We start from the raw sequence: 21,321 nt of genomic DNA, 5'->3' as shown, positions 1-21,321 counted from the left end.
GCTCAGTCATTTAAGCAGCTGCCTTCAGCTCAGATCACGATCCCAAGATCCTAGGATGGAGCCCCGTGTCCAGCTCCCTGCTCAGCGGAGAGCCTGCTTTTCCCTCACGCTTTGCCTCTGCCTGTGCCTGTGCCTCTGCCTGCTTCTCTGCCTATTTGTGCTCTCTCTCTGTCTCTCTGTCAGATAAAAAAATAAAATCTAAAAAAAAAAGAAAGAAAGAGACCCAACACAAATTGACAAGGTCAATGTCTAATAAAGAAAAAAAAAAAAAAGAGTGAGAGTAGCAGGCTGAGACGACATCAGGTAGCAGGGGATCAGCTAGGTAATTTGTCAAACCATTCTGAACACCTACAAATCCAACAGGAGATCAAAGAGAAGAAGAGCAGCAATTCTAGAAACAGAAAATTGACCACTTTCTGAAAGGTAGGACCTGCAGAGAAATGAATCCAAAGTGATGGGAAGATAGACCGCAGGGGGAGGGTCTGGCTTCTGGCAAGCGGTGGAACAAAAGAGCACAAAATCAGAACTTTTAAAAGTTTGCTCCACTGAGGGACATTGCTCCAGAGGCTAAGCCAGGGTGAAGCCCACGTGGGGTCACAGAAGGATCGGGGGTGTCTGAGTGTCGCAAAGGTCACAGGTATTAGAGCGGGGAAGTCGGTTACAGAGATGGAGCCGAGGAGTGAGCTCTCAGCTCGGGGTTACCTTATCGTGATCTGGGGCACAGGCCACTGCTCTGTGAGTGGGGTCCCCACAAGATGCCCCCTGGATCTTCCAGGGCTCAGGGATCTGTGGGGTTCGGATATTCCAGGCGGGGCTGTGTGCCAGAGACAGAGAAGCTTGGTCACAGGCTGGGTGAGCTCAGAGCGCAGCTGGAGGCCAGGGAGACGGGAGTGATTGAGTGCTTTTCTCCGAGGGCGCACTGAGGAATGGGGCCCCGAGCTCTCAGCTCCTCCGGGCCAGAGATTGGGAGGCCGCCATTTTCATTCCCGTCCTCTGGAACTCTACAGAAAGCATTCAGGGAACAAAAGTTCCCGAAAGCGAACCTGAGGGGACTACTTAGCCTGCCCCTGGTAAGGGCGGTGCAATTCTGCCTCGGGCAAAGACACTTGAGAATCACTACAACAGGCCCCTCCCCAAGAAGACCAACAAGAAATCCAGCCAAGACCAAGATCACCTGCCAAGGAGAATGGCAGAATTCCAGAGAAGGAGAAAGCAAAGCATGGAATTCATGGCTTTCTCCCCATGATTCTTTAGTCTTGGAAAGTTAATTAATTTTTTAAATTTTATTTTTTTCTTCTGCTAATATTTTTTAACTTCTACTCTTTTAATGTTTTTAAACTAGTTTATCTTAACAATACCTTTCATAAAAAAATCTTTTTTGAAACTTCATTATTATAGTCATATTTTATCTTTCATTGTATCTAACTTTATTTTTGGTATGCACATAGGGTTTTTTCTTCTAAAAAAATTTGGGGTACAACTTATTCTAATAGATCAAAATACACCCTAAATCTAGCACAGGGCTTTGTTCTAGTCTCCAGCCTGGGCAAATTCTCTCCACTTTCTTTTTCTTTATTCTCCCAACCAACTTATCAACTCTTTTTTTTTAGAAATTTAAATAAATAAATAAATAAAAATTTTTCATCTTTATATTCATATTTCATCCCTTCATTGTGTTTACCCTTATATATGTTTTTCATTCTTTAAAATTTGAGGAGGTAGTTTCTTCTAAGAGACCAAAATACTCCCAAAATTAAGTGGGTGACCCTGTGCTAGTCACCAGTCTAATATATATATTTTCTTTTTTATATTTCTTCTTTATTTGTTTTCTTTTTTAATTTTTTTTTCTGAACTTCTTTTTACCCCCTTTTTTCCCCCTATGATTTGGGGTCTCTTCTGATTTGGTTAAAGCACATTTTCCTGGGGTCTTTGCCACCCTTTTAGTATTTTATTCACTCCTTCATATATTCTTATCTGGATAAAATGACAGGGTGGAAAAACTCACCACAAAAAAAAAAATAAGAGGCAGTATTGAAGGCTAGGACCTAATCAATATGGACATTGGTAATATGTCAGATCTAGAGGTCAGAATGACAATTCTCAAGATGCTAGCTGGGCTTGAAAAAGGCATGGAAGATATTAGAGGAACCCTGTCTGGAGAAAGAAAAGCCCTTTCTGGAGAAATAAAAGAACCAAAATCTAACCAAGTTGAAATTTAAAAAGCTATTAATGAGGTGCAATAAAAAATGGAAGTTCTTACTGCTAGGATAAATGAGGCAGAAGAGAGAATTAGTGATATAGAAGACCAAATGAAAGAGAATAAAGAAGCTGAGCAAAAGAGAGACAACTACTGGACCATGAGGGGAGAAATTCGAGAGATAAGTGATACCATAAGATGAAACAACATTAGAATAATTGGGATTCCAGAAGAAGATGAAAAAGAGAGGGGGGCAGAAGGTATATTGGAGAGAATTATTGTAGAGAATTTCCCTAATATGGCAAAGGGAACAAGCATCAAAATCCAGGAGGTGCAGAGAATCCCCCTCAAAATCAATAAGAATGGGTCCACACCCTGTCATCTAACATTAAAATTTACAAGTCTTAGTGACAAAGAGAAAATTCTGAAAGCAGCCTGGGACAAGAAGTCTGTAACATACAATGGTAAAAAATATTAGATTGGCAGCAGACTTATCCACAGAGACCTGGCAGGCCAGAAAGAACTGGCATAATATATTCAGAGCACTAAATGAGAAAACATGCAGCCAAGAATACTATATCCAGCTAGGCTATCATCAAAAATAGAAGGAGAGATAAAAAGCTTCCAGGACAAACAAAAACTCAAGGAATTTGTAAACACCAAACCAGCTCTACAGGAAATATTGAAAGGGGTCCTCTAAGCAAAGAGAGAGCCTAAAAGTAGTAGACCAGAAAGAAATAGAGACAATATACAGTAATAGTCACCTTACAGGCAATTCAATGGCACTAAATTCATATCTCTCAATAATTACCCTGAATGTAAATGGGCTAAATGCCCCAATCAAAAGACACAGGGTATCAGAATGGATAAAAAAATAAAACCCATCAATATGCTGCCTACAAGAAACTCATTTTAGAGCCAAAGACACCTCCAGATTTAAAGTGAGGGGGTAGAAAACAATTTACCATTCTAATGGATATCAAAAGAAAGCTGGGGTGGCAATCCTTATAACAGATCAATTAGATTTTAAGCCAAAGACTATAATAAGAGATGAGGAAGGACACTATATCATACTCAAAGGGTCTGTCCAACAAGAAGATCTAACAATTTTAAATATCTAGCCCCTAACATAGGAGCAGTGAACTATATAAGCCAATTAATAACAAAATCAAAGAAACACATCGACAATAATACAATAATAGTAGAGGACTTTAACACTTCCCTCACTGAAATGGACAGATCATCCAAGCAAAAGATCAACAAGGAAATAAAGGCCTTAAATGACACACTGGACCAGATGGACATCACAGATGTGTTCAGAACATTCTATCCCAAAGCAACAGAACACACATTCTTCTCTAGTGCACATGAAACATTCTCCAGAATAGATCACATCCTGGGCCATAAATCAGGTCTCAACTGGTATCAAAAGACTGAGATCATTCCCTGCATATTTTCAGCCCACAATGCTCTGAAGCTAGAACTCAATCACAAGAGAAAATTTGGAAAGAACTCAAATACATGGAGACTAAAGAGCATCCTTCTAAAGAATGAATGGGTCAACCAGGAAATTAGAGAAGAATTGAAAAAATTCATGGAAACAAATGATAATGAAAACACAATTGTTCAAAATCTGTGGGACACAGCAAAGGCAGTCCTTATAGTGATACAAGCCTTTCTCAAGAAACCAAAAGGTCTCAAATACACAACCTAACCCTACACCTAAAGGAGCTGCAGAAAGAACAACAAAGAAAACCTAAACCCAGCAGGAGAAGAGAAATAATAAAGATCAGAGCAGAAATCAAGAAAATAGAAACAAACAAAAAAAAGCCCACAATAGAACAAATCAACAAAACTAGGAGCTGGTTCTTTGAAAGAATTAGTAAGATTGATAAACCCCTGGCCAGACTTATCAAAAAGAAAAGAGAAAGGACCCAAATAAATAAAATCATGAATGAAAGAGAAGAGATCACAACCAACACCAGAGAAATACAAACAATTATAAGAAAATATTATGAACAACACTACGCCAGCAAATTTGACAATCTGGAAGAAATGGATGCATTCCTAGAGACATATAAACTACCAAAAATGAACCAGGAACAGGAATAAATAGAAAACATGAACAGACCCATAACCAGTAAGAAGATTAAAGCAGTCATCAAAAATCTCCAAACAAACAAGAGCCCAGGGCCAGACGGCTTCCCAGGGGAATTCTACCAAACATTTAAAGAAGAATTAATTCCTATTCTCCTGAAACTGTTCCAAAAAATAGAAATGGAAGGAAAACTTCCAAACTCATTTTATGAGGCCAGCATCACCTTGATCCCCAAACCAGACAAGGATCCCATCAAAAAAGAGAATTACGGGGCGCCTGGGTGGCTCAGTGGGTTAAAGCCTCTGCCTTCGGCTCAGGTCATGATCCCAGGGTCCTGGGATCGAGGCCCGCGTCGGGCTCTCTGCTCAGCGGGGAGCCTGCTTCCCTTCCTCTCTCTCTGCCTGCCTCTCTGCCTACTTGTGATCTCTGTCTGTCAAATAAATAAATAAATAAATAATCTTTAAAAAAAAAAAAAGAGAGAGAATTACAGACCAATATCTTTGATGAACACAGATGCGAAAATTCTCACCAAAATATTAGCCAATAGGATCCAACAGTACATTAAAAGGATTATTCACCACGACCAAGTGGGATTTATTCCAGGGCTGCAAGGTTGGTTCAACACCCGCAAATCAATCAATGTGATACAATACATTAATAAAAGAAACACAAAGAAAAAGCATTTGACAAAGTACAGCACCCCTTCCTGATCAAAACTCTTCAAAGTGTAGGGATAGAGGGCACATACCTCAATATCATCAAAGCCATCTATGAAAAACCCACTGTAAATATCATTCTCAATGGAGAAAAACTGAGAGCTTTCCCGCTAAGGTCAGGAACACGGCAGGGATGTCCATTATCACCACTGCTTTTCAACATAGTACTAGAAGTCCTAGCCTCAGCAATCAGACAACAAAAAGAAATTAAAGGCATCCAAATCAGCAAAGAAGAAGTCAAACTATCACTCTTTGCAGATGATATGATACTATATGAGGAGAACCCAAAAGACTCCACTCCAAATCTGCTAGAACTTGTACAGGAATTCAGTAAAGTGTCAGGATATAAAATCAATGCACAGAAATCAGTTGCATTTCTCTACACGAACAACAAGACAGAAGAAAGAGAAATTAAGGAGTCCATCCCATTTACAATTGCACCCAAAACCATAAGATACCTAGGAATAAACCTAACCAAAGAGGCAAAGAATCTATACTCAGAAAACTACAAAGTACTCATGAAAGAAATTGAGGAAGACACAAAGAAATGGAAAAATGTTCCATGCTCATGGATTGGAAGAACAAATATTGTGAAAATGTCTATGCTACATAAAGCAAACTACACATTTAATGCAATCCCTATCAAAATCCCATCCCTTTTTTTCAAATAAATGGAACAAATAATCCTAAAACTTATATGGAACCAGAAAAGACCTCGAATAGCCAGAAGAATATTGAAAAAGAAAGCCAAAGTTGGTGGCATCACAATTCCAGACTTCAAGCTCTATTACAAAGCTGTCATCATCAAGACAGTATAGTACTGGCACAAAAACAGACACATAGATCAATGGAACAGAATAGAGAGTCCAGAAATAGACCCTCAACTCTATGGTCAACTAATCTTCGACAAAGCAGGAAAGAATATCCAATGGAAAAAAGACAGCCTCTTCAACAAATGGTGTTGGAAAAACTGGACAGCCACATGCAGAAATATGAAACTGGACCATTTCCTTACACCACACACGAAAATAGACTCAAAATGGATGAAGGACCTCAATGTGAGAAAGGAATCCATCAAAATCCTTGAGGAAAACACAGGCAGCAACCTCTTTGACCTCAGCCACAGCAGCTTCTTCCTAGGAACATCACCAAAGGCAAGGGAAGCAAGGGCAAAAATGAACTATTGGGATTTCATCAAGATCAAAAGCTTTTGCACAGCAAAGGAAACAGTTAACAAAACCAAAAGACAACTAACAGAATGGGAGAAGATATTTGCAAACGACGTATCAGATAAAGGGCTAGTATCCAAAATCTATAAAGAGCTTAGCAAACTCAACACCCAAAGAACAAATAATCCAATCAAGAAATGGGCAGAGGACATGAACAGACATTTCTGCAAAGAAGACATCCAGATGGCCAAGAGACACATGAAAAAGTGCTCCACATCACTCGGCATCAGGGAAATACAAGTCAAAACCACAATGAGATACCACCTCACACCAGTCAGAATGGCTAAAATTAAAAAGTCAGGAAATGACAGATGATGGCGAGGATGTGGAGAAAGGGGAACTCTCCTACACTGTTGGTGGGAATGCAAGCTGGTGCAACCACTCTGGGAAACAGCATGGAGGTTCCTCAAAAAGTTGAAAATAGAGCTACCCTATGACCCAGCAATTGCACTACTGGGTATTTACCCTAAGGATACAAACGTAGTGATCTGAAGGGGCACGTGCACCCAAATGTTCATAGCAGCAATGTCCACAATACCCAAACTATGGGAAGAACCTAGATGTCCATCAACAGATGAATGGATAAAGAAGAGGTGGTATATATATACAATGGAATACTATGCAGCCATCAAAAGAAATGAAATCTTGCCACTTACAATGACATGGATGGAACTAGAGGGTATTATGCTTAGCGAAATAAGTCAGTCGGAGAAAGACAACTATCATATGATCTCCCTGATATGAGGAAGTGGAGATGCAATGTTGGGAGTTTGGGGGTAGGAAAGGAATAAAGGAAACAAGATGGGATCGGGAGGGAGACAAACCATAAGAGACTCTTAATCTCACAAAACAAACTGAGGGTTGCCGGGGGGAGGGGGGTATGGAGAGGGTGGTGGGGTTAGGGTCATTGGGGAGGGTATGTGCTATGGCGAGTGTTGTGAAGTGTAAACCTGGTGATTCACAGACCTGTACCCCTGGGGCTAATAATATATTATATGTTTATAAAAAAATAAAAAAGATTATTAAAAGAAAAAAGAAAAACAACAAGATCTAACACAGTATTAGGTTGAATTAGGAGAATAATGGAGTTTGGATCATGGGAAATAAAACTATTTTCAAATGTGCTCTCATCAGAGCAAGTATGATAATGAGAATCCTTTAAAAGGGTTCTATTAAACAGAGTTAAATGTGATGGAAAAGTCTAATCTGAGTGCCTACTCTGTAGCAAACATACTCAAGTGTGTCACAATGTAAAAGGAGAGACATGCATGCGTATCAGTAGTTAGAACAAAATGTCACCATACTTTGTGAGATGTATGAGCCTAGAGCACGAGTTGTTTATTACCTATGCTCTGCCTTCTGTCTCTGGGAACCAAAAAAGAAGCCATCCATTCTGCCTGGGGTGCAGAAGTTTTCATGATCACTAGTTCCAAAGAGCTGAAACATTGTTTCTCACATTTAAGAACTCTGCACTTCAGGCACTTCCCTGCCTCCCAAGGACCCAGTGCTTGCACTCCAATTAGAAAAGCAGAGATTCTGATTTTGGCACAGGCAGCCCCAGCTTCATTCATCAGTATTCCCTACATCATGCCATGAGTTCTGGTATTATCTATTCTGTTTAATGACAATTAGAGAAAATACTGGTATAATAAATGGGTTTATCAACTCCTACTAGGTCATGACTCATTATTTGAGAAATATTGCCTCACACTGTCTCTAAAGTTTCTACCCCCCCCAATATTTAAATTTTCAATTAATTTAATTATTAAAAATAATTAATGCAATGATAGTCCAAGATACAAAATGAAACAGAGTATGAAGAAATAGAACTGCCTCCAGTGGTTCAGTGGATAGTTACTTTTTAATAAAAAGATCAGTTTTTTTTTCCTGTTAGCCCTGAAAAACAGTATAAATCATGTAAAATTTTTATAGACAGAGTATTTGTTATGGATGGTCTTTGTCATAAGTTTCTTTCTTTTAAAGGTTTCTTTTTTTAACTCAGCAGAGCATGTGGTAGCTATTAGTCTTCATCAAATAGTAAATGTAAATCTGAAGATTCAAGACAAAAAAAAATTGGACTAGAAAAATACTGCCAAATTTATTTTAACAGTACTTTGAAACCAATTTTATAAAAATAAAAATCATTTTTAAAAAATCATCTGCCATTGGTTCTTTTGTAAAACCCAAATCCTTTTTTTTTTTTTAAGATTTTATTTATTTATTTGACAGACAGAGATCACAAGTAGGCAGAGAGGCAGACAGAGAGAGAGAGGCAGAAGCAGGCTCCCCGAGGAGCAGAGAGCCCGATGCGGGGCTCGATCCCAGGACCCTGGGATCATGACCTGAGCTGAAGGTAGAGGCTTTAACCCACTGAGCCACCCAGGTGCCCCTGTAAAACCCAAATCTTTAACAAACAACATTTGAACTGAGATAATACTCAAATTAAAATCCTGAAAAAACTATAGAATGTTTTACAGAAATGATCTATCATATTTTCCCCCTGAATTCATTATCTGTGGACATGTGAAATGAGAAATGAGATGAGGATCTGCCTACCATTATATCTCTGCACTCTTACTCTCCCTGACTCATTACACAAATCTGATTTACCCAAAGGCAGCAAGATACATATATATATTTATATGCAAGTAATAATACATGTATATACATGTAAATTTCTACCTACCCACATTATAAAATCTTACCTCTTTGCTTTCTTCCAGATCTGATTCACTACTGAAGTCCTCTGTGTTTAAATTTTCAAAGTCAGACTCTCCTACGGCAATTGGTACAGTCACAGTAAGACTGGGATTGTTTATGAATGACATGTAATCACTTTCATCAATAATGTATTTTTCAACACTGCTGCCGGTTCCTATTCCACTTGTGGTTCCATTCACGTCTTTAAGATAGTCAAGATCTTTTCCAATTTCTGTTGTATGATTGGACATACAACTGTCTTTCTTATTGTGTAGATCATCAAGTGGTTTAATTTCATCTAAAATCTTCTGTTTTCTAACAAAGGATTGTTGAATAAATTCGTATATTTTTCTCTTCACGTAAGCTACTCCCTTGTGCATCCTGTCCACGGCTATTTGGAGATTGTTCATTTCATTATCATCATCCGTGGCTGCAAGATTGTCCGCACTAAATGAGCTCAGAAGCAAGGCCAGAAAGAGGTTCAGGACCTTAAAAATAGGACAGACATGATTATAATCTTACCCAATGTAAAGAAGAGCAGATTGAGATCACTTACTCCTTGAAGTGTAGAGGAAACTGTAAGTTCTAACAGCTAGGTAAGAAAGAAACACCAGAGCACAGTGATTAGAAGTTGGGCAATCTGAATTTGTGATCTGGCTCAGTAGCTACTATACTCCACAACCTTGGGCAAAGACATGATTTCTGTTGGTCTCAGATTCTGCCACTTATAGAATGAAGGAGTCGAACGAGTTCATCTAAGGTTTCGTTATGTTTAAAATTGTCTGATTATAAGAAAACATATTGAAATATGTACCATATAAAAGTTCTAACCTTAAAAATCATTGATGTTTGCAATTATACACTTAAATATATTCTATAGTTTCTCTTTTGATAAATGGAGATGTTGAGTTAGATATTAATTAAAACAAATAATTATGATCCAGAACAAGAATCAGTATCTTAACATAGGCATTAACACTTATTTTCTTAACCTATTATATTTCTTATACTCCACTATTGATTAATTCAGAGAACTATTTATAAATAATCTCTAATATTTCCATAAGAGTGACACTTAATATATGTATCTTTTGGAATGTATTAAATTTTTCTATACTGTAAATAGTACTTCATGTTTTAAACTTAAGGGAGAGAAGAATTGATCAATTACTCCATTTGGGTAATCTCAGGCATCATTAGTCCACCCTTATTTGACTGAGAACCACTAGAGAATTGATTAATATAAGTTGGCTAACACACCTGCCATATGACCTAGAGTGATTGAACGCTATATGCCATGAAGAGGCAAGGAAATGGAAAAATCACTATGAACACTTAAAAGACACCACCCTTTAGTCCTATACTGGCAAGTAAGATTAAGCTTTCTTTAAAAATTTTTTCAGATTTCTCCCTCCCTTTTCTCTGAATTTGTAAAATATTCCCAGCATATCCTTCTAGGCCTGTCTTTAATACTCTATTAAAATGCATTACTAAATGTGATGAAATGACTGACAAGGTTGACTTGAATATAAAAACTGTAGGGTCACTACTATATTGCTGTGTGAGACCCTATGCATATGTAAGGCTAGACACTTCATAAATTATTAATCATAGTTTTTGTTTTGGACAAAATGGTCACCATTCTGTTATACTCTTAATCTATTTCTGAAATACATATCTTAAATGGGTACACACCACCAAGTTTCCAATCACCATGACCATCATGAAGACAGTAAGGCACATGGCTTGACCAGCGACTTCCATACAGTCCCACATGGTTTCTATCCACTCTCCACACAGCACGCGGAACACAATCAGGAAGGAGTGGAAGAAGTCATTCATGTGCCAGCGTGGGAGCTCACAGCTGGTGGAGATCTTGCAGACACAATCTTTGTAGCTTTTACCAAAGAGCTGCATGCCAACCACGGCAAAAATGAAGACAATGATGGCCAACACCAAGGTGAGGTTACCCAGAGCCCCCACTGAGTTGCCGATGATCTTTATTAGCATATTTAATGTTGGCCAAGATTTTGCCAACTTGAAAACTCGGAGCTGGAAAATAAAAAAAAAAATTAATATTTATTATTATGATCTTTTCATATATTGATTATGATTAACATTGAATCTCTTACAACATCTGTCCTGCCCTTGAACCCACTAAGGCTCATGGCTAATTTTTAGACCCTCTAGGAAGAATCTCATTCTTCCATATTTTAACCAGGTAGATTGTTTTCCCTAAGAGTGAATTTTTTTAGATTACTTGGGGTCCAACTGTCCTTCATTTGTTTTGTGAATGTGGTTCTAAGGCATGCCAGGCCTGACACTAATATTAGCATCTGAATCACAATAATCTCTGTTGAAAAGTTACTTGTTTGTAAATAGCATGCAAAGTGATATCATATAGAGCCCCTGCTATAGGAAGAGATAAGTGTGTATTATTCATTAATACTCCTTTGGACCACTGACATAGCTAGACGCCTGCGTTTAAAAATTTGGAGATTTCTCACACCCACAGTTATTTCCCTGATTTGCAAAGACATATATGTAAATCAGTGGTCATGGTAAGTAATCCTACATATTTTTCTCCTCTGATTTAGGGAAGTAGCATATTTTCCAGAGGTCCAATAAGGAATTTTCTGCATGCCCACCTTGCCTCTGATCACCATTTACCATACAAAGGGTTGTTTATATTTTCAAGTTACTATTAAAATGTGATATATTTTCATTAAAAATATTTTCTTCAATCCAGAAATATTAACTGTAGTCATCTCTAGAAACAATAGTTAGTAACAATGGCAACTGATTACATATTAAACTTCACCTATTTTTTTAAATAAAGTTTTTTTCTAAATAAGTGGAGTTAATTTTTTTTTTCATTCAGGGATAGTTCTGATGATGCAAATGTTACACAAAAGTTTAAAATGTAAATAGTTGTGTAGTAAAATCTATGAGAGTAGTATATAAGAGCCCTGCTTGTTGGACAGGTTTTGTTTCTGTTGCTGGGTTTTTTTTTGTTTTTTTTTTTACCAGTCGGAATGAACGGAGAACTGATAATCCTTCCACATTGGCGAGGCCAAGTTCTACCAGGCTAAGCGTCACAATAAAACCATCAAAGATATTCCAGCCTTCTTGGAAATAATAGTAAGGATCCATGGCAATAATTTTCAGAAACATTTCTGCTGTAAAGATCCCAGTGAAAACCTAAGATCAAAACAAAATTACTTTAATTCCATCAGATAGTGATAAAGTAGAATGACTTAGTATTTGATCACAGAACAAAATGTTTATGCTGATTTCCCCACAAAGATTCTGTTACTAGATACATTTCTGAAGTAATTTATAGTTTATAAAAGAGCTCCCATTTACTTTATTTCATTTTATTGCCACAGAAGTTTATAGAGTCACTAGTGCAGGTAATACAAACATTACTTTACCAATGACTCGCCTGGTATCATACAACTAGAAAAAGGCAAAACTAGGATTTGAGCCCCAAACTATTTTTAACTTCCATCACATCAAACTGCCTGTCCCTCCAGACTTTATGCAACACAGGTACTCACAACATCTTGCCCCTGAACATTTTATTTATCTATAAGCGAATTCCCATCTTCCTCAAATCTGATCATTATTATACACATATATCTATTACTATAATATGTGTATTACTATTATCAATTTGGTAAGCATGTGAAAAAAGTCAATTTACTTCCATGGTATAAATATCGAAGCTTTAAAACCGTAAATACTACAATGCAGGATGCTTTACATGTCTTGCTTTTTACCATCAAAAATCTTAAACCTCAAAACAAATACTATGAAAAATCCATACATTCCTTTAAAGTCCTCTTTCTTTCAGCAAATAAAAGCTAGTATTCCTAAATTGAGTCAACTGACAAACACTTTAATAATTCATGTTTTTTAAGCACAGAAGAGGAGGATTTAGGTGACAGCCTTTACCAAAAATGGCCTCACTAATCAAATAAAACACAAAATGTACTGCAGGTTTTTAATATTTGATGGTTTTGATATAGAAGAGATGGATAAAACAACACATATCCTACTTAGATCTTGGAAGTGGAAAAGCTGAACATGTTTTGAGTTGTTATATTTTTGCTTATAATGATGATGATTAAGCAAATAAAAAGATCTTACCCCCTCCCCTTTTTAAGCCTTCATGAGCTAGGGAAACTGCGCTAATATCATTTCAAAAAGTGTCTCCTTAAATTGCTTCTGCATCTTGAAAAAATTATAAATATCAATATTGACTTTTCCAGTAGTATTCTAGGCCTATGCCTATTGCTGTCTTTCTCAGTTTTTGCTTTGACATTAAGGGCCATTATGGTGGGCAAAAAAGTAGGGTGTAGCCAGGTAGATATAATTCTTGTCTTTTGGGGACCAGATGGTAGAAAGAGTGCTTTAAGCTATTATTAAATGGAAACAGTTTCTCAAACAGAAAATTCAAAGATTGAACACATTTACCTTCCAATATGCTTACCAAGTTTCCTACTGTAAGCACATTATTGAAATGTTCTGTCATTGGATAGTGTTCCATGGCCATGAAAAGAGTATTTAAGACAATGCAGATGGTGATGGCCAGGTCAACGAATGGGTCCATCACAACCAGGTTGACAATATGTTTCACTTTTAACCAATATGGTGAACAGTCCCAGATTAAGAATATGTTGGAAAATTTATACCAACAGGGTGGGCATTTCTGTCTGGATTCTTCAAGTTCTACATTAAAAAAAAACCACCAAAAGATATATTTTCATACACACATATATTTATTTCAGATCCACTAGACTTGTTTTTCAGTAATCAACACATTTTTATTTGCTAAAGAGTCAATCTCTTATGTACTTAAAAAAAAACTATAGAATTTATTCTTTAGACACCTGAAGATATTTTGTCAACATACACATAGAGCAGAAATAGCACAGAATAGTATTTTCCTCACGTGCATTGACAATATGGCTCAGCACTTGGCCTGAAGTGAATGGTCTTTTAAATGAAGTTTCAATAGGAACACGGGATGCAGAAATGTAGATACTGTGTGTAATCTTATGTTAATATCTGTCTAAACTGTCAACCTAAAGCAACAAGAGATAAGGTAGGAATGAATATGAGTCAAGAATCATCTTTAAATTTGTTTTCTTGGGGCACCTGGGTGGCTCAGTCCATTAAGGATCTGCCTTCAGCTAAGGTCATGATCCCAGGGTCCTGGGATCGAGCCCCACATCAGACTCCCTGCTCAGCGGGAACTCTGCTTCTCCCTCTCCCACTCCCCCTGCTTGTGTTCCCTCTCTTTCTGTCTCTCACTCTCTCTCTCTCTCTGTCAAACAAATAAATGAAATCTTTAAATTTTTTTTTGTTTTCTTCTGTGAAATGACCCACTTCTTCCCTCCAATCTTGAGAGTATTTAGAATGATGTTGAAGTCCTAAGCTACATGGAACAGTAGAGAAGGTCACTATGACTAATGAGCTTAGCAGCCCTAACAGAAATGCTTTATTCTGCATTTCCAAGGAATTGTCATGCACAAGAAAACAATCTTTAGATTTCCAATATCACTGTGCTTAAGTAATCTTTTTAAAGCTCCTAGACTATATGAGTAGGTATAACAAATACTAACTCTTAAATAAGATCTATTATATTCTCTTTAGAATGTCCTGTTTTCAATTTACAAATAGAGATATTTGTTTCAAGTGAGACAATATAAGCTTGATGAAAATAATTGAATGGAAATGGAATGTGTAACAAACCTTCTACTGTATTTGTTAAAATGCTGGCTATACTCATTGCTCGTTGCCTTTGGGAAGGATCTTCTAGAAAATCCATGGAAACATGGAAAGAACTTGACCTTCTCTTCCTCATCTCAGTCTCGGTAGTTGTTCCCTATAAAGAAAATGCTAATGTATTAAATGATTAACTTGAGCAATACACTAAGCAAAGAACCAAATGTGACACAGTGAATTTCATGAAACACATGCATCGTGCACTTTCGTATTTAGTTGGTGATGGCAGATACTGCTGACTTATTGTATCATTAACCTGGAATATCCAAACTGTCAACCATTTAGTCATACAGCAAAAACTGAGTTTTTTAACCTTCTAATTACATAATTTTATGAGACGTGATGTCATTTTGGTACAGTTAATAAGTCTCTTGAGAGACATATTGAACAGTTCGCCTCATTTCTGAACTGATCATATACAACGAACAACCTGAAAAGTCATACACGTGGTCAGGCATTTTATTTTGAGAAGGTAGGCATTTATTTTTCAAGAAATACAAATGATTACAACACAGGTAGCCACCGTCTCATTTTCTGTACACAAGACATAGATGGTCATTGACAACACAAACTGTATGTGAGAAACACACACATGCTGCATGGACAACAGTTTCATCCAGGGTACCAAAGCAATAAGTCATCTAATTCTGACTTCATCATGCCTCATCATGCTGATATATTTCCAAGTGAGTCACCCATCTAATAAGAGGCAGCCTGTGTTCAGAAATTCCTCATCCTCGTATACATTCACAAACATGTAACACATGTTTGTACAGACAATTTTTTATCTGTCTGTGTTAACGATTTTTTTTATGTCTCATCACTTAGGTTCATTTTAAGAAGACTTATATCAGCATTTTTTTTTCAGAAAGACATATGTGAATACTGGAAATTTTAAGATAACAATGAAGCTATCTATGTAGGCACAGTGTTCTTGAAAATCTTCTAAAATAAGGCAGAGCTATAGTGAAGAATCTGTTGGAAAGATTTATTATACACCCTTTATACTTGAACAGAGGAATCATTCATTTACTTTTATATCAAAGCTTTAGAGGATGTCTTGCTATCTAAGCTCAGCATGGGTATATAGCAAATCCTCCAAGCGGAGGCAGCAATTTATTATTGTGTCTAATTTATTCTCAGCACGTTTAATAAGTAAACGCATTCGGTGTGATGCAAGGGAGTGTTGAGGCCTTAAGTTTTAGTTGGTTAGTCTATTAAAGGTATTACAAGATGCAGGTGCATTCACAGCTTGACCAACCAGGAATCATTCTCAAAGGGTTCCATTCTGTAGAAACACTGGCTGGTGCAGCAATAATGGGCCAGCCATGCCTGAACTATTTAAAACTTCCTTACATTGTCATCAGTAGCTGGCTTATCTATTATCACCTCTGGCAGAAGCTGTCCAACAGGCGATGTAGGAACTGAAGGTCCACCAACCAAGGAAACCACACCATTGCAATCCACAGTGCTGTGCATCTTCCCATTTGCTGGAAACACTGCCAGCATCCGGGAAGACCTACTGGTCTGACTCAGGTTACTGTTGCGCCGTTCTCCATGTCGTCGGGGCACAAACAAGGAGTCTCTCCGGCTCTCGTTATCCTCAAAGGTGCTGTGCTCATCATCAGCAAAGTCATTCTCCGATCCCACATCTTTTGCTCGCCCTCTAAAGCTGAAAAGGCTTGTTCTGCTATTTCGCCTTGGAGAAAATAGGGAGCCACGGATGCTCAACAAAGACTAAAAATTTGAAACCAAAAAAAGTATAATCATATTAATATAGCCATTTGAAATGTGCTTTTAATTTTGCAAGATTAAGTTGAAGGTGATTTCAGTATTCATAAGAGAATGTGATCCAGTCCTTTTGATTAACATTCTCATTTTATGTGCTCAAATTAAATCGGTTTTATAAGAGAAGACTTCTAGTCCTTCAGAGTATGAATGGGAAGATAGATCACAACTTAAAGATACCAAAAAAACCCCCAAAACCTGAAATCACCATTTTTCACATTCAAAAGGAAATATCCTTAGCACATACTATGAACACCATCAACATTCAATAAACATTGGCAGCATGACCTTCACAAGGACACATTTGTTCTTACTGCTCTTTCCTTTCAAGGAATTTCAACACGTTTCACAAATTGTTTTAGGCCATCTTCCTAAAATCAGTTTACTTTCCTTATTATCATTGTTTCATCTGTAAGGCATGGACTTCTGAAATTCAGAGTAATGTGTTTTTTGGTAATGTATATCACACCTGATATTTTCAGAAGCACATGTGCTGGTTTATAAAGAAGTTAGGCAAAACAAAACAAAACAAAAAAACACCACATAAAATAACCAAAAGAAGTTATCGATCAGCCAGCCCCTTATGCACATTGTTTGGTTTGTTATTATTTTCATTAAGGAGGCTGAGGAGCAGAAAGTATAAATGTCATTAGTTTCAAAAGGTATCAGCAGATAGTGTCAGGATGAGAATCCAGGTCTTCTGAATTTCAACCCAGTGTGACCCCAACTACGGAAAGCCCCAGGCTTACATATATGTTGAGTAAAATTTTCTCATAGCTATATGAAGAAAGTATAGGTTTAAACATAATAGACATAGCAGTCAATTCAGTTGATGACAATTCGTAAATCTGATTTAATTCTCCCCCTCTCTTTGGTGTTCTGATTTCCATCCATGCATCCTTTAACTCTGTGGTGCCATACCTGGTGTGGGGAGGAGTACCTCTTTTCATACGTCAATCGGTTCCCTTCTATGGAGAAGCGAAACCCTTTTCTCCTGATGCTGTCTTCAGATTCAGATTTATGGAACTCATCCTCATCCTTCTCTTCCCCACCAGACTGCTCTTTCTGTTTTCTTTTCTTTCTCCGATTTCTTCTTTCCTTAGCACTCTTGGAGCTCAACTTGGAGGCTTCAGATGAGCTGTCAGAGAGCCCCCCAGTGGCACTAGGTTCTCTGGAATGCTCTGAGGCAGTGACAGCTGCTGCCTGCTACATTAAGGAGAAATGGTTTTAGTATGGCATTGGAGACTTTATCTTTTTAAGCTCAAGTATTTTTAGCACATTTTAAAAAAATACATTTCGCTGACTCAGGCTGATGGTCCATAGAAGAAGCTCTGCAAGTACAAATGGGATTTTCCCCTCTTTCTATCTAATGAAGACTTTCAGGGTTAATGTGGTTTTATCTGTGCTAACGTTTATTGTGTTCATATTACACTGCAAAGACCACATATTCAAAAGGATCAATAAAGCATCAACAAGAACATAAACTTATATTATTTTTTGGGATTTGATTTACTCTAAAAATTGGTATTTAATTAACACTATCTTCTTTTCTCTGAAAAAGAAACTGTAGCATGGAAGAAAAGCTAAATGACTTAATTGAGGTCATATCTCAAGGTAGGAGGAATGCGATAAAAAGGTGAGGTCCTCTTCCTAGTTATTGAAACCAGGCTGCCAAAATATTATCAATCAAATTTATGGAAGATGATCAAATCCCTTCCTTGCCCCTCCATAATACCGAAGACTAGAGAAAGGGCAGTCAACAGTTTCTACTAAGCAAGACAAGACATTCCTTTCTCCAAATACCATCCCCAGCTTCTTTAGCTCAGCAGGGGTTCTTGCTGGACACATGGGCATGGAATGAGAACAATGTTTTGATCATAGCTTGTACTGGTACTCAGTTGGCACTTTTGGATTATTAGCATTGTTCTCAGAGTACCCTCAATACAGAGACTCTTGCCAATAAATTAATACTCCCCAAACAACTTTATTCTAAAGTAAAGACTCTGAGTTTGTATACTGAGCAGAAAGCACGAGGAAAGACGAAAGTGATAGGACAGGCATTTTATTGTACGATGAGTACGAACACCTCTCTATAAGAACAAACAATCCATAGGTCACCTGTTCTTCATAAAATTGGTGACTTTCATATGCCTGTTGAATACTGCTTTGTTACAGAACATTATAATACTTCATCACTTCCTTATTTGCTATATATGAAAGGCAACTAAACAATCATATTAAAGGCCAATATATTTTTGGTTAAAGAAAAGGATAGACTATCTTTTAAGAGTCAGATAAACATCTTTTATATGATAACCAATACTTTTTTCTAAGAAAAGATGGCTTCTTACAATTTTCTCCTAATGCCAGTATACCCATTCTGTAAGTTTTTCACTTGAGAAGATTTAAAATCACATTCCCCCTCCAGTTATAAAAATCTTAAAACATTAAAAAGGCATGAGAGAGTTCCACTGTGGTCAATATTGCAGACGTATTAGAAAAATTAAACTAAATGATCTATAGATGACCAATATATAGAAATAATTACTAATCTTTCATACTACCAGCTTCTCTTAAGTAGAGTCAAACAATTATCCATCTCTCACTTTCTCTCAGGTATTTTTGTGACAACTGAAACAATAAAAAAGAATTGTACCATGAGACAGGACATATTTATTTGGTGAATTTACCTGAGCTGCCTCCTGTTGCTTTTTAAGCTGTTCGAGCATTTGCTGAAATTCAGCCTCTTTCTGTTCTGCCTCTTCCAAGGTGGCCTGATTCTGTTCCTCATAAGCCATGGCCACCACAGCCAGGATCAAATTTATCAGATAGAATGAGCCCAAGAAAATGACCAGCACGAAAAAAATCATGTATGTTTTTCCAGCAGCACGTAATGTCTGAAAATAAGATCATTAAAATGATTTTTTGAATATCATTTCACAAACTAGTGGCTTTAGCTTTCAACTTACTTGTGTGTCATGGAGGACTCCAACATAAATAATAATTATGATGGTCACACCCCCTTCTACCTCTTTGTTTCTTTATCCTCTTCCTCTTTCTTCTCTCCTAACTCATGCATTCACATTTTGATCCCTAGGAGGGAATTCTTGGACTCACCAAGAATAAAATGGAATCAAATAAAATACAATGAAGATTCCACCAAAGATCTCAGCCTGTGATAAAAGTTAAGGAAGACATCAAAGTTATCTTTCTATGTCTGCTTATTGATTTTCATCTCCTGCTACCTGAAGGCACAGATGGGGCAGAGGGGAAGATATACCTTGTAATTGAGAAGACCTGTGTCTGGAGAGGGTGGAAAATAGGTTTTGGGCCAAAAGGAAATGAGAGAGAATTGTTAGCCCTGTCATCACCATCCTTACTGTGTGTTATAATCAATAGGATAAAGGAATTCAAATCTCCTAATTTCAATTTCTGTTCCTTTTACTATATAATACTGTGATTTGGATTTTATAACGAAGATGATTTTCTTATATGCTTCTACATAAATGCGGTGTATCTCCTCAGATTCTCACCAGTTGGTACAGATTTTCCCAGAAGTCCTGAGTCATCAGTCGAAACAGAGACAAAAAAGCCCAGCTGAAAGTATCGAAGCTTGTATAGCCGTAATTAGGATTTCTACCAGCTTTCACACACACATATCCTTCTGGACATTGACTATAAAAGGGACAAAAGATAGTATTACAAGAAGTTCTGCTAACTTTTTATTTTCATAGCATGCTATACTTATAACACTGTCTACCCAGGAAAGTTGGCTACTTCAAGGGATAGAAGTTATCTCAAGGGATAGAAGCATGATAAGTAAGTAACATATTTCCCAGCTTTTGACATAACATAGTTTTACTAGCCTCTTGATGTCATCATTAAAATATTGCCTAGCATTTTTAATAATATTTTACAAAACTATTTTCTGTTGATAATTAGCATTTTAGCACACTCTAATTCATTTTCCCTACTATGAAGCCTCTAGAGTTGCCATATACTACTCTAAGGGACACAGCATTAAAGTAAAAGTATTATTCCTTGTTTTATGAAACATAGAAGCTTGCCTAATCTTTGAATAATCCCTTACCTTAGAAGTAATATTAATTATAGCAAATAAGTATTAATAGAGTATACACATATACAAGCACATACAAATTATTGGCTTACCCTGCATCAGAGCTATTTCCACATAGTAGTGCATCCAAAACACCCTCCAGAAAATAATGATATCCTGGTCAGAAAAAAGAAAGTCAAATGATGAGCATTTGCATTACATGGCAAAATTTAAGCAAGATCAGGCCCAACTTTTAGGATTCATAGAGTAATTTAAAATACATTATATAATTCATTCAAAGACACAGGTATTTGCCACTTCTCCCTCTAAATACTAGATATTGTACTATAAGGATTGGATACTTAATAATAGAAAGCATTTGTTCTTTGTGAATGTAAAATTAGTGATAATCACAGGTGCTAGCAGAAAAATTTAAAAGGTATCAATGTTTTTCCCACCACCCTTGTGAAAAAAGAAAGATTTCATTCTGTAAAAATAGATAAGCACAACAGATTCCTTTGTTTTTCAAAAAGGCCACACATTTCACAATAAAGGGATTGTATCTTTTCTTTCTCCTGTATATTTAAACACTATTTATAAATATTTAACAGTTAATTTTAATTTACATTGTATCAATTTCCAGAATATATCAGAGACAGCTTATAGCAAAAGGTGCATAAATCTGCTAAAAAAATGTAATAAAAAGTGTTAAATAGTAAAGCTAAAATAATTACTAGGGATGA

General features: G+C 36.9%; 1 protein-coding gene across 1 annotated transcript in view; it reads right to left on the bottom strand.

Moving 5' to 3' along the window:
• SCN1A (sodium voltage-gated channel alpha subunit 1) overlaps positions 1–21,321 on the bottom strand; it is a 144,565-nt gene that overhangs the window by 41,559 nt on the left and 81,685 nt on the right. Inside the window, exons 8-17 of the mRNA XM_080799409.1 lie at positions 20,692–20,755; positions 20,055–20,196; positions 19,212–19,418; positions 17,443–17,727; positions 16,090–16,470; positions 14,701–14,833; positions 13,436–13,674; positions 11,968–12,141; positions 10,636–10,992; positions 8,946–9,428 (exon numbers count right to left, since the gene is read on the bottom strand). Of these exons, the coding sequence (XP_080655535.1) occupies positions 8,946–9,428; positions 10,636–10,992; positions 11,968–12,141; positions 13,436–13,674; positions 14,701–14,833; positions 16,090–16,470; positions 17,443–17,727; positions 19,212–19,418; positions 20,055–20,196; positions 20,692–20,755 (2,465 nt within the window). The remainder of the gene's footprint in view (positions 1–8,945; positions 9,429–10,635; positions 10,993–11,967; positions 12,142–13,435; positions 13,675–14,700; positions 14,834–16,089; positions 16,471–17,442; positions 17,728–19,211; positions 19,419–20,054; positions 20,197–20,691; positions 20,756–21,321) is intronic.

Source organism: Martes martes (genome assembly GCF_963455335.1).
Source record: "Martes martes genome assembly, chromosome: 3".
NCBI classification, from domain to species: Eukaryota; Metazoa; Chordata; class Mammalia; order Carnivora; family Mustelidae; genus Martes; species Martes martes.
This window is presented reverse-complemented; position numbering and strand designations above follow the sequence as displayed.